At 44.2% G+C, this 16,395-nt stretch overlaps 1 protein-coding gene across 5 annotated transcripts in view; it reads right to left on the bottom strand.

Annotated features, from left to right (window-relative positions):
• Window positions 1–2,476: 2,476 nt before the first annotated feature.
• LOC117363089 (fumarylacetoacetate hydrolase domain-containing protein 2-like) overlaps window positions 2,477–16,395 on the bottom strand; it is a 40,762-nt gene continuing 26,843 nt past the window's right edge. For 4 of the 5 annotated variants that reach the window (XM_033950359.1, XM_033950360.1, XM_033950362.1 and 1 more), the window contains exons 4-8: window positions 14,670–14,729; window positions 12,790–12,952; window positions 10,260–10,368; window positions 10,082–10,169; window positions 2,477–2,627 (exon numbers count right to left, since the gene is read on the bottom strand). In XM_033950359.1, the coding sequence (XP_033806250.1) occupies window positions 2,559–2,627; window positions 10,082–10,169; window positions 10,260–10,368; window positions 12,790–12,952; window positions 14,670–14,729 (489 nt within the window). In that variant the 3' untranslated portion in view covers window positions 2,477–2,558. The remainder of the gene's footprint in view (window positions 2,628–10,081; window positions 10,170–10,259; window positions 10,369–12,789; window positions 12,953–14,669; window positions 14,730–16,395) is intronic. The other variant, XM_033950361.1, reaches the window with a different exon arrangement.

Below are 16,395 nucleotides of genomic sequence, written 5' to 3'. Positions count from 1 at the left end.
CAGTCTGCTATCAGTCTCTAGCAGGTGGAGGTGGTAAGCTTGTGCAGTCTTTCCTTGGTTTAGTGTAGGACTGTTGGATGTTGTTTTAAATTGGCCTTCTTGTCCCTGATTGTGGTGCCGGATTGAGTTTGGGGAGACCCTTTTGGGTGTTGACCTCGGGGGGGTGCCACACTTGACTGGTTGAGTCCCTTCCCCCCACCTCCCCAAATGTTTATCTGCCTCAGGTGTAAACCTTGCCACCAACTACTAGCAAGGCATATAGCTTTGAGAGCCAGTAGGGTCTGTTTCAATAAAAATTAAAGTTATATTGGGGAAAAAAAAGTCCTGAGGCAATGCTGGTCTGAAGGGAAGCCTTCAAATAATTATAATTGATTTTTTATTGCTAACCGGCACTTTTTCTTTTTCCTTGTAGCGGTTTTCTCAATGAGCATTTTTAAGCTGAAAAAGAGCTCATTGTGCTCCAGGCGCGTGATCGATACGGCTGGCGTGTGGATCCTCGGGCTTCGGCGAGCAGGGTTCCCCTTTGCACGTGCACCGCAAGTCAGCAGCAGGCAGTGGGGAAGCAGGAGCTCTTAATAGTATATAGTGGGTGCATTGCTTTCCTGACTACTAGACCAGCCTCTCTTAAATTTTCCAGTATTATTGCCTGTCTTCCTTTCTGCAATTTTTTGTAGTTTATGAAAGCTAACCTCTTATTCCGTACCTTCTCCGCTGCTACTTTTGAGAACCAAAGTGGCCTTTTTTCCTCTTACTTTTTACTTGCCTCACAAAAAGGTTTGTCGCTCTTACAATAACTCCTTTCAGTTTTGCCCACTGCATTTCTATTCCTTCCAGATGTTCTCATTCAGACAATTCCTTGATGTAATCCCCCATCTGAACAAAGTTAGTTTTATTAAAGTCTAGAACCTTTACTTTTGAGTGAGCCCTCTCTATACCCATCTTAATATTAAACTGTACCATGCAGTGATCACAGGATGCCAGATCATCATTAATAATATTGTGTAGGTTGTGAAGGGAAATAAGTAAGGAAGTAAATGGAGTTATCAGGACCGTTTTCTAGTACAGACCAAATGGGTAAAAAATGCTTTTATGGAATTTATGTTGTGTGTAAGGGGAGTTCAGGTATATGGGGGGAGGGGGGATCTGGCTATTTAAAAATATGGGGTGTATGTGTGAGACTGTATATAGCAAATCTATGGGATGCAAGTGTGGGAGAGGGGTATTTGAAACAGAAACATGATGGCAGATAAAGGCCAAATGGCCCATCTAGTCTGTCCATCTGCACTAATCATTATTTCTTTCTCTACGAGAGATCCCACATGCCTATTCCAGGCCCTTTTGAATTCAGACACAGTCTCTGTCTCCACCACCTCTTTTGGGAGACTGTTCCATTCATCTAACACCCTTTCTGTAAAAAAATATTTCCTCAGATTACTCCGGAGCTTATCACCTCTTAACTTCATCCTATGCCCTCTCATTGCAGTTTTTCCTTTCAAATGAAAGAGACTTGACTCATGTGCATTACATTACGTAGGTATTTAAATGTATATCATATCTCCCCTCTCCTGCCTTTCCTCCAAAGTATACAGATTGAGATCTTTAAGTCTGTCCCCATATGCCTTATGATGAAGACCACATACCATTTTAGTAGCCTTCCTCTGGACCGACTCCATCCTTTTTATATCTTTTTGAAGATGCGGCCTCCAGAATTTGAATTGTACACAGTATTCTAAATGAGGTCTCACCAGAGTCTTATACAGGGGCATCAATACCTCCTTTTTCCTAATGGCCATACCGCTCCCTATGTAACCTAGCATCCTTCTAGCTTTCGCCGTCACCTTTTCAACCTGTTTGGCCACCTTAAGATCGCTCTTCTGTCGTGCACATAAGCTCGTCACCCCCTAAACTGGATGTGTATGTGTAATGTGGGAGTCCTTTTTGGGTCGAAGAAATGCATTAGTTCCTTGTAGAGGCTCTTAGTATAGGTAGAAGTTTGAAAAACATGCATTGTCAACACATACTTTTCTTCCCCCAGCTGAAACACATCCCTGGAATTGACTCAATACATACATTGTGGAACACTGCACACCTTTTTTCACAGAGGATAGGCAACTGATTTATGGGTATAAAATTATTTTTATCAGCATAAATTGCTTTAAAAATTGTCCTCTACAATTAAATATTTGGTCAGGTAGTGGAGAGAATTTTTTTAACTGGCTACATTTACACAGTTAGTGACCCATTTTGGCTAGGTAAATATTTTGAATACCAGTCTCTATCTGTATTTAATTCCAGCTGCCAGTGCTAGGCAGAGAAGAGGGATGAAGGAGGAGTTTCTTCATCAGTGAGAAGAAAATATTAGTCCCAGTCAATCAATTACACTATCACTGATTTTAGAAAAGAATTTAACAGTAAACAGCTCCAGATGAGTGAGCTCAGCACACTCCTGTAATTTAACACACAACAGTTTTCTTCCTGTTCTAACAAAATTTTGGAAAAGGTGAAAAAGAACTTTGAAAATTTTACTTTTTTTTTTTTTTTTTACTTTGAGTTCATAATTATTCTGCAACTACCCTATTGGTGATGGTTCCCAGTTCATCGATTTTACATTGTACCACATCTCCCACCTGCAAGAGAGAAAATGTGTCAAATTTTTCCGCTTGTGATCAAAAAACATCATAGTCTACTACTACTACTATTTAACACTTCTATAGCGTTGAAAGGTGTACTCAGCGCAGTCCTTGCTCGAAAGAGGTTATAATCTAACTTGGACAGACTGATATGACAATAAGGGGTTTGGGATGCAGAGCCTATGGAGGAGAGTTAGGAGTTGAAAGAAGTCTCAGTGTCTGTATGGGTACTGGGTAATAGAAACACATACAAAGGGCAATTTTATAAACCAGGTGCTTACATTTATGCCTATATTTTACAGAATACTGATATTAACAAGGGCATGTGCGCACATACATATATATCAGTAATCACCCTAAATGCTATTCTATTCTATAACTACCTGCATAACTTATAAAGTGGGTAATTATAAGGGGGAGAAGCATGGACCAAACACAGATGGGATTCCCACTTACATGTGCAAATTAAAGCATATTGTAAGATATGCACATCCATGCTGTATTTAGATGCCCAAACTTACACCAGCCTAAATGTAAAGCATTGCACTGTTAAGTCTAACACAGAACCTAGGCTCCTACTGTGTGCCCTTGGGGCATCTAGATAAAGAATGCCACTTACAGAATTACCTCCATATATCTGTGAGAGGAGCAAATATTTGGATTCACCCTCTATGCACTAAAGACAGAGCCGGATTAAAGGGTAGGCCCAGTAGGCACGTGCCTTGGGCCTGAAAACATCAGGGGGTGCCCACCGGCATTAAGGGAAGGCAAATAGGGCAGCTGTCCTGGCATCTCTTCCCCACACCTTCGTGGCGCTTTTTCAAGCTCTCTCAGAGGGGCCCTCACTAGTTGCACACGCGTGGCTGCCGCAAAGCTTCTCTAACGTGATCTTGCAGAAACTGGAAGTTACATTAGAAGAAAAGCTTTGGGGGAGCTGCATGTGTGCAACTTGTAACAACGGCTTCCCCATCATGGCCCGTCTGAGAGAGAGAACTTTGCTTTTAGAATGAGTCTGCGAAGTTGAAGGAGATGGCACGATAACAGGAAGAGGTTGGTGCTTTAGGAGGACAGACGCTGAATGGAAGTGTGGGAAAGGGTTGTTGAGAGAGGGGAACAGACGCTGGAAGGAAGTGGGGAGGAAAAAGAAAAAAGGCACATGCTGGATTGGGGAAGAGGATAGAGTTAGAAACTAGAAGGGGTGAGGGAAAGAGGTGGCAAGCTGTAGGTAGACACAATGAAAGAGGGAAATTGAGGACTGAATAGTAAGAAAGAATTTAGACAGAGGCAGAAAATAAATTGAGAAGGAAGACCAGGGAAGAAAAGGAGGAAGGGAGGGGAGAGAGATGCCAGAGCATGGGAGCGGGAGGAGACAGATACCAGATCTGAGGGGAAGAAAGGAGGAGAGAGAGATGCTAAAATCTATTGGGAGGGAAGACGACAGATGCTACACCATTGGGGAAGCGGAGAGAAGTAGTTGGATACCAGACCAATGGGAGGGAGAGATGGAAGGGAGAAGCAGACAGTTTCTGGATGAGGCATAGAAAGAGAGCAGATGCCATATGGAAGAGGCAGAGAGATGGCAGACAGTGGATGGAAGGAAGAGAATGATGAGGAAAGCAGAAACCAGACAACAAAGGTAGAAATAAAAATTCAATTTGTTTTATTTATTTCTTTTGGCTTTAGGATAAAGTATTATTGTAGATGTGTTAATAATTGTTTATTAATAGAAAATGGAAATAAGGTGATATTTTTATTGGACTAATTTTAATACAGTTTTTACTAATTCAGAGACCAGTCAGGACAGGGATACTGTAACAGCAGTATAGTTTACTGACCTGAAGAAAGGATTTAACCTCTCTGAAAGCTAATTGAGAAATGTATTAGTCCAATAAAATGGCAGGCACTAAATTTTCTTCCCGCCATGCCTCCTACCCAAATACAAGATCTCTTCCTCTAGGAAGGAATGGGGGATTTGTTCAGAGATACTTGGAGGTTGTATAGAATAAAAACTGTACACTGGCACTGGTATGCTAATCTTTGTTGTTTTGAATTTTAAAAGAAAAAGAGAAATCAAGTGGAAATACAGAAGTAAAAAAGAAGGGTAAATAAATGGGGGTAGGGGGCCCTCGATGAATTAATCCTGCCCTGACTACAGCATGACATTATATAAAAATAACAAACTTGCTTGGCATTATATGAGAAAGATGGGATTTACTCTGGAGTAGAGAATGACACGGGGAAAAAATTTATCAACGTTCCTGCGAGTTCACCCCGCCCTGAAAGCTCGGTCCCCCTCCTCGCACTGTAAGCTGTCAGATCCCATCCACACAAACCTCGTATAAAAAGAGACACAATTCTGTACAATTGTCATTTTATAAACACAAATAATACAGAGCAAGGATCAACAAAACCCGTCTCCCCTCCCTTTCACAAATATCCCCTGGTCAGAGAGAGAGCCCTAAGCCAGCTGGAAGCTAAAGAAGCACAGCCTGGGCTTTACGGTCCCAGTTATGTCTAATACCAGCTCTAGCAGGATTTCAAATCTGAAATATTCTAATCAAAATATAAAATACATTTTTTTTTCTACCTTTTTTTTCTGGTAATTTTATTCTTCAAATCACACTGGTCTCAGGCTTTGGTTTTGGGTTCCTTCTATCTTCAACGGGGTATGGCTGGCTCCTTAAGGTAAAATAGGTGCAAGAGGAGATGCCGAGTCTGACACGGGTGCAATTTTTTTTACCACAGGAGCAAGACTTTTCACCGCTCCCACAGGGCGGTGAAAGGCCCTGTCCCCATTCCTGCGGTGACCACGGTTTACCATGGAAATGGTCCCCTTGGCAGTCTCTACTCTGGATCTCCCAAGAAAAAGAGGGGGAGGAGTTGGGCAGTGCCAAATTGAATTCATGAACAAGACTCTGCTATTATCAGCAAGAAAATATTCCTTGCTTGGTACAGAAAAAGGAAGCCTGATTATTACTCACTTTTTCATCTATTGTTGGCTGAAATGTTCAGGGAAGTCACAGTGATGTGACATGCAGGAAGTTTCCAGACTTTACATTTGCTGTGCTCTAGGGACAGCACAAGCTGCCGCTTAGTACTTCTTTCATAGTGTTTCTAGAGCCTTGAGGGTGCAGCTCTCAACAGGACTGTAGTTGCAACAATATGTAAAAATACTAAAGGTATTTTGTATAGATTAGCATGGCCAGGCCTTAGAAAACACAAAAGAATACTAATCTAGAAACAAGAAGCAGCCTGAAATACCTCTCAGTAGCAAAGTATGGGGCCAGATAAGAAATTAGAGTATTCTGAAATCATAAAAAAGGCTCTGAAGAAGCATCAACTAAACTCCATCAATGTCTCCCTGGTTTTCTGGGTTTAGTTCAACAGAGCTGGAAATAAGCAGGTCTTTAAAATGGGATAGTCTTCTACACACAGGGTTGAAGGATTGAATAATTTCATAGCAGGAACTAATCAACAAATGAACAGAAGGCTAAATGCTAGAGACTAGTGCTAATAAATTCCTGATTATGGGAAGGAATGATGTGTGCCAGCAATAAGTGAAGGCTCAGGAGTCTAGATAAAATGTCATACAAATGCAGAGATAAAGGAAATAGAATAGCAGCTAAATTCCAAACCATCACAAAATGGGTTGTACTCTACAAAATAAAATCTTCTCACAAGAGGTCTGAGAAATATTCTGCTACTGCTACCAAAGCTCATAAGGCAAAAGATGCAACAGTACTGAGTCACAGAAAGGAAAGTAACTATACTAGTAAAATAGACCAAAGAGTAAAAACTTCAGCAAGAAATGAGACATTTTAGCTTTGTGCATCAATTTGGAAGAGTTTGTGCCAGCGGCAAGAAATTGTCATATAAAAGAGAACAAGTTGGACAGGGTTTTGGGAAATCCTTTGTGAGCATTGCATGCCTTGATATATCAAAGCTAATGGGGTAGGAGCAGTTTTGGAACAAGTTTTTATAGACCTATGGTTTGGATAGATTTCTGGAAATAAAATCTATAAAAAGTATTCCTGAGGAAAGCCACTGGTTGTAGGTAGCATGGAATGTTGCACTTTTAAGGAACTGGCCAGGTATGCGTGAACTAGCTTTGCCACTTGGAAACAGGATACTAAGCTAGATGGAAGTTTGGTCTGACCCAGTACAGCAATTCGTACATTCTTATCTTACGACTTTCAAGTCACACAATATTTGGCAAATAAACACAAGTGTGAAATCATTCGGAATAAGAACAAACTAAAGCGCTAAAATGGATATTCAACTGAAATGCAGAACATATTGGTCAGAATCGAGAACAGTAAGATAATTTATTCTGAGCAACTGGTGATGGCTAAGCATTATCTAAAGAAGTTATTCTGGATACTGGCTCAGTTAAATACTAGTACTAAAGAAAGTTCCCCTGTCCCCCTATGGCAGTGTTTCTCAATCTGCGGTACATCGGCCACCACCTGGGATCTCTCCCTGCCAGCCCCTGTCTACCGTCGCCACATACCAGCTCCATTCAATTATCCCTCGCCGCTGCAAATTCAGGCAAGGAAGGACCAGGCACGTGCAGTGATTGCACACCGGCGGCCCACAAGCCTTCCCCCCTGACAAGGAAAAGCTAGAAACTGATCTGGCAGGGAGTGGGCAAACTTCAGATCGGGCATGATCTCTGACCACTTGTAAGAAAAGTCACGCAGCAAGGCACCCAACGGAACCAGAGGGGGCGCCAGGAAGGAGTCATTGAGCAGGAAGGGCTGCGGGGGGATTCCCAGCCCCAATGAGCTCCCCGAAAGGACTGCATGAAACGCCCCCGGGAAAACCCAGAAGTTGGGGAAAGTAGCAGCCCCACGCCCAGGGCGGAACCTGCAGAAATCTCACAGATGCTCCCTAGCAGTGCCACCTCTAACTGCCGGGCGGGCATGGTCCTCAGGTAGGCGGGGCACCGTAGAGTCCATCAGAGTCTGAACCAACTTATCCAAATCCTCTCCAAACAAAAAAGACCCCCGAAAGGGAAATTTTGTGAATTTAGTCTTGGATGCCGCATCCGCCGATCAAGCGTGCAGCCACAAGGTATGACGCGCGGCCACCCCAAAAGCCATAGACTTGGAGGAGGTCCGCACCGTCATAGATGGTATCCGAGAGAAAAGAGGCTGCTATCTCAATCTTCGGCACCTCTTGATCCACCAAGGATCAATCATCAGACTCACGGTCAAGAACACGCTCAGCCCACCGAAACAAGGTGCGAGTCATGAACCCCCCACAAATAGTCGCCTGGACCCCCAAGGCAGAGACATTAAAATTCTGTTTAAGGAGCGTCTCCAATTTACGCTCCTCAGAATCGCGTAAGGCAGAACCGCCCTCTACGGGCACAGTATGCCATTTTGCAATAGCGGAGACGACTGCATCTACCACTGGAGTCTTCAAGATAGCCCTATCCCCCTCCGGGATGGGATAGAAATGAGCCATGGAGCACAAAAACCAAAATGGCGTATTCCACTGTGCCAGGACAATATACCGAATATCCTGATGCACAGGAAAAGAGCGAGATGCAGGGTGGATCCCCCAAAGAAGAGGGTCCCCCACACGTGGGGTCTCAGGTGGCGTCTCCTCAAATCGTAATACCAAGACCTGTTGAATCAAATCTGGGAGCTCGTCTCTCTGAAAAAGACGCACCGCGGACGCCTCCTCACTGGTAGCCGGAAAAGCCGAGGCCCCGCTACCAGTGGCCGTCCCCTCAAGAGGATCCTGGAGGTCCCCTCAAGGGTCCAGGTCCTCATCCAGATCTGCACGCTCCTCAGACTAGAAGTCTTCGTTCCATGCCACACGTGGACGCTGGGAGGAGGAGGGGACATAAAAGTAGAAGAGGGAGGCAAAGCTGCAGGGGGAGTGGAGGGAGCAACCTCTCCCAAGATCGCCGGGCCAACCGCAAAACCCCCGGCCACCTGAAAATAAGCTTTGCACAAAGCAAAAAATAAATCAGAGAAAAAACCCCTGGCGGCCCCTTGAGAGCCCCTGCCCAAGCAGGGGTCTCAGCAGAAACCTGCCCCTGTTTTTCTAAGACAGGGGGAAGGCCGTCTGAGGTGGCAGAGCAAATGGAGGGTTTGTTAGTCAAAAATGGTGAAGTTCCTGCCAAAAATAACCCCTCCAGGGCCTGTAGCGGCTGGGAAGCAGGCAAGCCGGCTTCAGCTGTTAAAGCAACAGTTGTGAGGGAATCCTCAGCTGCTATGGCGGTAAGGGAACCCTTTTTCCCCTCACCATTGGCGGCCAAGGAAATCCCTCTTTGGGCGGTAAGGGAAGACCGGGCTTCCCCACTGTTCCCTGCCAACTTGCAGGGCACTTGCAGTAGGGAACCCTGGCTGCCAGCACCCGCTGCCGATGAGGCTCCTCCACCGCTCCGGTCTACACAGGCCGGCTGCGAGTGCCTCGCATTTGGAGCAAATTGAGCACTTCTTCCCCTGTGAAGTGCTCATTGATCCATACGTGACCTAACTAAAGAAAAGTGCTGGTTAGATGAAAAATACAGTAAATTACATTAAATTTAAAGGGAAAGCAACCCTTCGGACTGGCACTACCTCAGGATTTTTTTTTGTTTTTGTCACAGAACAGACTCCACTTGGCTCTCCAAACAGTATGCCGTACCAACTGCGGGTAAGGCTTACTGTTGAGGCACCTCTAAAAAAATGTTGGGGAGGTGAAGGAAAGGAGGGGAGAGACCCAGCACGTGACCCACCAGGTTTGACACCCCTGAGGTCAGATAGACCTCCAAACATGGTTAACCCAAGCTTAATCAGACACCTAAAAGGGGACAAAAAGCCCTAAACAAATTCCAACAGCCCTATCAAGGGAGATGGGTACAGCTCACCACACCTGTTGGAGACTGAGAGAAGACTGAGGTAATTCGGGAGGAGTCACATGATATGTACTATTCCAATGTTTTGTCTCAGTCTCCACCTGCTGGTCATGATGAGATATAACCCGCTTATAAGATCTATGCCAGTCTGGAGAGTTGCTAAAGAATATCCAGTTCAAAAAAGCAACATAAATGCACAGCAGCCTAAAGCAAAAAAGTTCAAGGAAAAAGACAACATGCTTGAAGCATCAGGCTCAGTCTAGAAGAAAATGTTTGTGATACAACAGGAACAAGGAGCAAAATAAAAGGGGTAGGTGAACAGAATGAATGGCTGACTATGGATGCTGTGTTAATGCTGCTGAGCCTTACAGTCTGGAACTCAGAGCTTGAAAGCTCCTCAAGAGGACTATGCCATCAGTGGGAATCCAGACAAATCAGGAGATTTTCTGTTTGTTGGGCATGGATTTCTGCTTGCCAAAAAGAAGAGAGAGGTGGAATGGAATCCTTGCTAAATTATACTTTTAAGGGGTCTTTCAGCACTATATAAGTGATTAGTAGTAGTAGTAGTTGGAAGGTGTGGCATCATGGTATAGCATACCTGAAGAAAGACAGGTGGATTCTGAAAAAATCCAACTCCTGGGGGGGTCCCTGTAAGAAAAACATCCCCTGGATATAGCGTGGCAAACCTAGCAACAAAATCCAATAAATCAAAGCATTACACCCAGAAGTAGAAGTAATGCTGAATTAAAACATTGCAAGTTTTATAATGAACTCACTTAGAGACCCAGGAGATGAGAGCTTCAGTTTTGAAGATCATTTGGTTTGTGCTACTGTTTTGGAACAGTTTTCCATTCACACAACAGCTGATTCCCAGATTGTGAGGATCTGAAAATTGAAGAAACAATCAGACATACAGGAGACAATGTTCAAACCTTGATATAAAGTTTGCAGGTACTTTCCACTAGGGATGTGCAAGGATTTCTTTTATCTCACCAATGAAATGAAAGACTTGTCTGAATTCAAGAAAGCATAGGACAGACATGTGGGATCTCTTAGGAAGAGGAGATAGTGGATGCTGTGGATAGGATTGGCCATTTGGCCTTTATCTGCCATCATGTTTCTCTGTTTATATATATATATATATATATATAATCCACAGATGAGAGGGTGATTCTAGAAAGTATGTGCTAGCAGGTACCTCCTGGTTATGTGTATAAATGATTAGAAGAATTACATAAATGACAAGTCTAGTTAAATATTATCTGTAAATATGCAACCCGACCATGTGCCCAAGGCCCCGCCCCCAGGAGGGACCTAAGGCTCCCAGGCCTATTCTGATTGGCCCAGGCGCCTTAGGCCCCACCAGTAGGCGGAGCTTTGGGACGGATGGGCCAATCCGGCCTCATTCCGTCGTTGACTGCCTGCCGGACAGGCGGGTTTGGCTCCCGTCTGTCCGGCCAACTACACAAAGGTACGGGGAAGGGGGGTGGGGGTGTCGTGGGGGTCGGCCAGGGGGGTCGCGGGTCGGCTGTGGGGGCGGTCGGAGGTTCTTGGGGGGGGCGGTCGTTGGGGGAAGGGGGGTTTGCGTCGAGGGCAGGAGGGCCTGAGATCCCTCCTGCCCGTAATGTAGTGCGGGGTGGGGGTAGGGGGTTGCCGTGGCCAGGAGGGTTTGGGCTCCCTCCTGGCCCGAACAACTAGCGGGGTGTGGGTCGCCAGGGCCAGGAGGACTTGGGCTCCCTCCTGGCCCGAACAACTAGCGGTGTGTGGGTCGCCAGAGCCAGGAGGGCTTGGGCTCCCTCCTGGCCCGATATTGTTGGGGAGTCGGCGGGGCAAGAGGGCTTGGGCTCCCTTTTGCCCCAATCGTGTCGGGGAGTCGGGGGGGGCAAGAGGGCTTGAGCTCCCTCTTGCCTCGATCGTGTCGGGGGTGCCGCGGTTGGCTGGGGCAAGAGGGCTTGAGCTCCCTCTTGCCCCGATCGTGTCGGAGAGTCGGCGGGGCAAGAGGGCTTGACATCAGAGATAGGGCGGGACCGCCGGATGAGGAAGCAGCGCAGGCGCAGGGCTCACAGAAGGGCCGGGACCGCCAATAGGAAGTAGCAGGACACTGGTAGGAGCTTCTACATGATGGGGGGGGGGGGTCCGGAGTCTGTGGAGGTGCGAGCGGTCCTTCAGGCTGGGGGTGCGGGTGGGAGTGCGTGCGAGCGGTCCTTCGGGGTGCGGGTGCGTGCGAGCGGTTCTGCGGGGGGGTGAATCGGATGTCGGGGGGGAACTATGTAAAAAATATTTTATATAGCGCGCTCACGCGTATAACGCGCAAGGTTATGCACAGTTTGTAAAATCGTGTATAACGCGTGCGTTATATGCGTGAAAATACGGTAGTTCTAACCAGAAGTTTAAGTCGTAGGCTGAGAGGAGAACAGCATCTGATCTGTGGTGTATGTGTTCTGTATGTATGAAATGGACTGTTTTCTTTTAGCGTTGACTGTGCAGGATCAATCTGTATTAATATGGCTTCAGTTTAACAATGGGTATATTGAAGTTCTAATGCTCACTGCAGTGTATATGATGCTGCCTTTTCCTAAGTGCACCCTTGCTGTGTTACCCATGGATTATTACTAAAAATAATTTTTTATAAAGAGGAGAGGGGGGTGTTAAAAAAATGATTGTATTTTATTGTTGGTTTAAATAAACTAAGACAAAAAAAATCAAAACTGCTTTTTATGCGGACAGGTGGGGATGGAGGGGATTTTGGCGGGGATGGGTGGGGACAGGTGGAATTTCTGTCCCCGTGCAACTCTAGTACAGCTGAGACTAAACAAAAATTGGAGAGGTGGAGAAAGGGGGAGGGATGCACCCCTGAGGTGTAACGGGCTCCCTGCTCCATCCAACAACAAGAGGGCAGAAAAGGCCACCACCTATCTTCTCTAACAGACCCTAACTAAAGCCCAAATACAGGATTGCACAAGCTTACCACCTCCTGCTGATTCTAAAGGGGACTGCACAGCCTACTAGTACTGCTGCTAGAAGTCAATGTGTTCTCAATCTCCACCTGCTGGCAGAGGAGTGTTAATTCTTCCATCTGTGCCAGACTGGAGGGACGCTAAAGAAATAGCTAATAAGTCCATGAAGACTTAGTAATTATTGTAGGTGGGCTATTCAGCATTGTATCTAGCTGGGTATATTATAGGGACAATCAACTTTGGAGCACACAAAAATCAGATATACATAAGTTGATATGTGTTTTTTCTATACACCTACATCACTGTACACACTTTATTATAGACCTACTTAGTTCAGTCTTTGCTGTACCTGATAAGGAATCTTTGGTAACAATGGCTGGGCCAAGAGGGCAAAAAGTGTCAAAGGTTTTGCCTAGAAGCCACTGATTTCCATTTTTATTCATCTGCCAGTCTCTGGCACTGACGTCATGAGCCACTGTGAAGCCAACTACATGATCCATAGCTACTTCTTCCTGCAGGACAGAGCAGAACTCACTGAGTGACTTACAATCAAAGGAGCAGAAAAGATCTTGAGTATAGATCTACAGGAAGGACAGACATGACCTGGTTCAATAGTTTCAACAGAAGAGTGAGATAGGCAATAAACTGGGTGCAGCATAAGCATTAACATTGAATGCCCAGCATAAAATAGTATATGAGGTGGGTAAGCCTACCAGTTTACTGTAATTTCATAGCCATGGCAGCTGCTACTGAATTTGCCTTTTACTATACATTTTGTTTACATCCACTTCTAGGAACTACACATGGACTTCATTGGAGTTTAGAACAATAGCAGCAAACTTTCCACCAGCCACTGCTGACAATATTGAATAGCTCTCAGTGAATAGGCAAAAGAAAGGTGCAACATGGAGGGGTCTAAAGGAGAATTGTCAGGGAGAAGGAGAAAACTACAGAAAGGCAAAGCCTGAAGATAGGGGATAGAAAAATAAGAGACTTGAGGGGAGTGAAAATGTGGAGGGATCACAGGGTGCAGAAAAAGGGAAATATGAAAGGGATGAGAAACTAGAAAGGAGGAGAAAAATGGAAGGCTGTGAGGCAAGATGAAGAGAGGAAATGAGAGATATAAACTAGAGAATGACACGGTGACAAATTTGTCCCCGTCCCCACAGGAACTCAATTTCCGCGTCCCTGCAAGTTTTGTCGCTGCCCTGCCCCATTCCTGTAAGCTCTACCTTAACTACACAAGCCTCAAACACTTATGATTTTAAAGTGTTTGAGGCTTGTGCAGATGAGGATGGAGCTTACAGGAATGGGGCAGGGGCAGGAAAATAACTCGTAGGGATGGGATGGGAAAAAATTTGTCCGTGTCATTCTCTAATATAAACATGAGAAGAGAGAAAAAGGTGGAGCGGTAGAAGACAAGATAAATAGGAAAGAGTGAGATGAAGGGAGAAAATGAGAGACAGGGGATAGAAGCCAATAAGAAGAAAAAGAGGCAGTTTTGGTAGGCAAAAACACAAGGTTTAGGAAGAGATTTACAAGGGAAAAAGAAACAGAAGGAAGAAACATAATACATTGGCGAGATTTCTCATTTGTTAGCCCAGTAAAAAAAGGTATCATATTATTATTATTTTTTTTTTTATTTCTATTTATTACTTTAAAAGTGGAGTAACATGGCTACCCTACACACTTTTGTCAATGACTCTCAAACTCCATGCCCCAGAATATTTTAACCTTTGCTTTGGAGTCACCACAAAATGCTGCAGAGATCTGGGAGTCTTAAAGTAATAATAACAACTTTATTTTTATATATCGCCATACCACAAACAGTTCTAAGCAGTTTACAGGGGAAGAGACTGCATACAGATAGCGACATTACAGAGAACTTTCAAAATTACATTGGCATGTTAAGTTTAGTCAAGTTTAACTGGAAATGTTTTCGAAATACATCAAGGTTGAAGTGGGGTCAGAGAAATTTGTCAAAGAGATAAGTTTTGATTGACTTCCTAAAAGTAAGTACATGTAATACCATCACCAGACAGAAAACACAAAAAGAGATCCAAAAACTCACCCCTACTTCATGTCTCACACTTTCAACTGGCTTTGAGAAAAGGAAGACGTACTTATACCTCAAGCAACAGAATTATAAGAGGAAGAAATTGCACACATTCACAGACACCAGAGGAAAGGGAGAGGAAGGTATGAGAAGACGGCCTGTAAAGGATTTACCTTGATGTTTTTCCCTTTCTTCCCAATAATGAAAGCCAACTCCACTTCCCAGTCTACCTGCTAAACCGCAAAAAAAGTGATACTGAGGTCACAAAGACTATTATAATACATATGAGGCCACAATGACCACACAATATCCAGCAAAAGAGATGCTAATCTAGGGTTGAGAGAGAGGGACATGGATGGAGACCAGGCGAGGGGGAAGAAAATAAAGGGTAAAGTTATAATTCTCAAGACTAAGACTGGGTTGAATTCTCTAAAGTCACTGTGCATTTAATGATAGCACTAAACCATCATTAGGTGCATGTAGTTTACTGCCCAATTATCAAAGTGGCTCACCTTGTCATGCTTTCTAGCAACCTCTGATGGTACTATGCAAATGTAGTATAACGAGGTCATAAATATTACAACACTAATATGATGAAGTCATTAAATTAAAATGAGCTCCCTGGGTGTTCTCCAAAAGGAACACCCCTCCATTTAAGTGGAATCGGGGCTGATATTTAGCAGCAGAGTCTGAGCTGTCATAGCCTTACTTTCCTGTCAGTGCCTAAGTGCTGATTGGCTCAGGCACAGACAGGAAAGCAGCTCAGTCCTACCACCACAAATGTCCTTGATTTCTCCTGGGGGGGGGTCTAGTGCCCCCCCTCCTCCATTGCTGCCCTCCAATCCCATGCAGAAGATTAACAGGAGGGATGCCCATAGTTCTCATAATTAAATAATCCAAAACTGTTTCAGCTTAAAGCAATATTTTTCCATAAAATTCTAGAAAGATTGCTGAAATGTCCACTGTCTGCAGATATTTTAAGGTTTCTCCTGAGCAGAAAATGTTTCTCAAGACTTTTCCTCCCAACTTACCCTTTCAAAAGTCCTGGGTAAGCACATTTTTATTTGCTTACAGAGAGTCAGTTTAGTCTATGTGATGGACTTGGAGGAGAAGCTTTTAGTGACATATCTCATTACTGTGTGTGTGTGCAGAGGGTGTTTTTGTGAAAGGTGATTGTGTATGTGTTTATAGGAAGGTTTACATGTCAGTAGAAGTGACACACTGCTCCGTCCTTTCGATTCTCTCTTTACTTCCTACCATTTCAGATCTGCTGATTCATTTCCTGGCCAGATTAGTATTACTGGGAGGAATCTGGGGAGCATTTCAGGCAGTGACTGTTCATTTTAGGGTCCATTTTGGCAAGGGAGGACTGAGTTGAGAACAACTACATACAGCAAAATGTGTCTAAAAAAATGTGTGTTTGTGGGAGAGGGAATGACAAAATAGTAAGAGCAATGCCAATTAAATTCCTGACCCAGTGATAAAATACAATATACTTTGTAGTTTCCTGTTTCTCCAAGAATGATAACATCCATATAAATGTCTTTTTTTTTTTTTTTTTTTTTGAAACTTTAATTTTACCTGTCAACGTTCAGTGTCTTCCCTATGCTAAACAGCTGCATGCAGACTCTCACTTGGAAAGAAGAGAAAATTAGGTACTTATCCATATTTATATGAAATTCTATAGGGTGGACATGGCAGCTCAGGATGAGACAGCTTTTGGGTCTTCTGTTTTAGCACCAGGCTCCTCTTCCTACCCTACTCTTCCCTTTTATACTATAAGTGAAGATTAGTAGAAAGACATACGAGTCTCGACCAATGGGTTATTTATCTTTACTTGCGAGTTTGATGTAGAAGGCATCCTGTCTATCTTTTTCTTTAGCTCCTCAGTTTATACCA

The sequence above is a fragment of the Geotrypetes seraphini genome, chromosome 6 (assembly GCF_902459505.1).
Source record: "Geotrypetes seraphini chromosome 6, aGeoSer1.1, whole genome shotgun sequence".
NCBI lineage: Eukaryota > Metazoa > Chordata > Amphibia > Gymnophiona > Dermophiidae > Geotrypetes > Geotrypetes seraphini.
The sequence above is the reverse complement of the archived record's forward strand: the minus strand, read 5'-3'. Positions and strand labels throughout refer to the sequence as shown.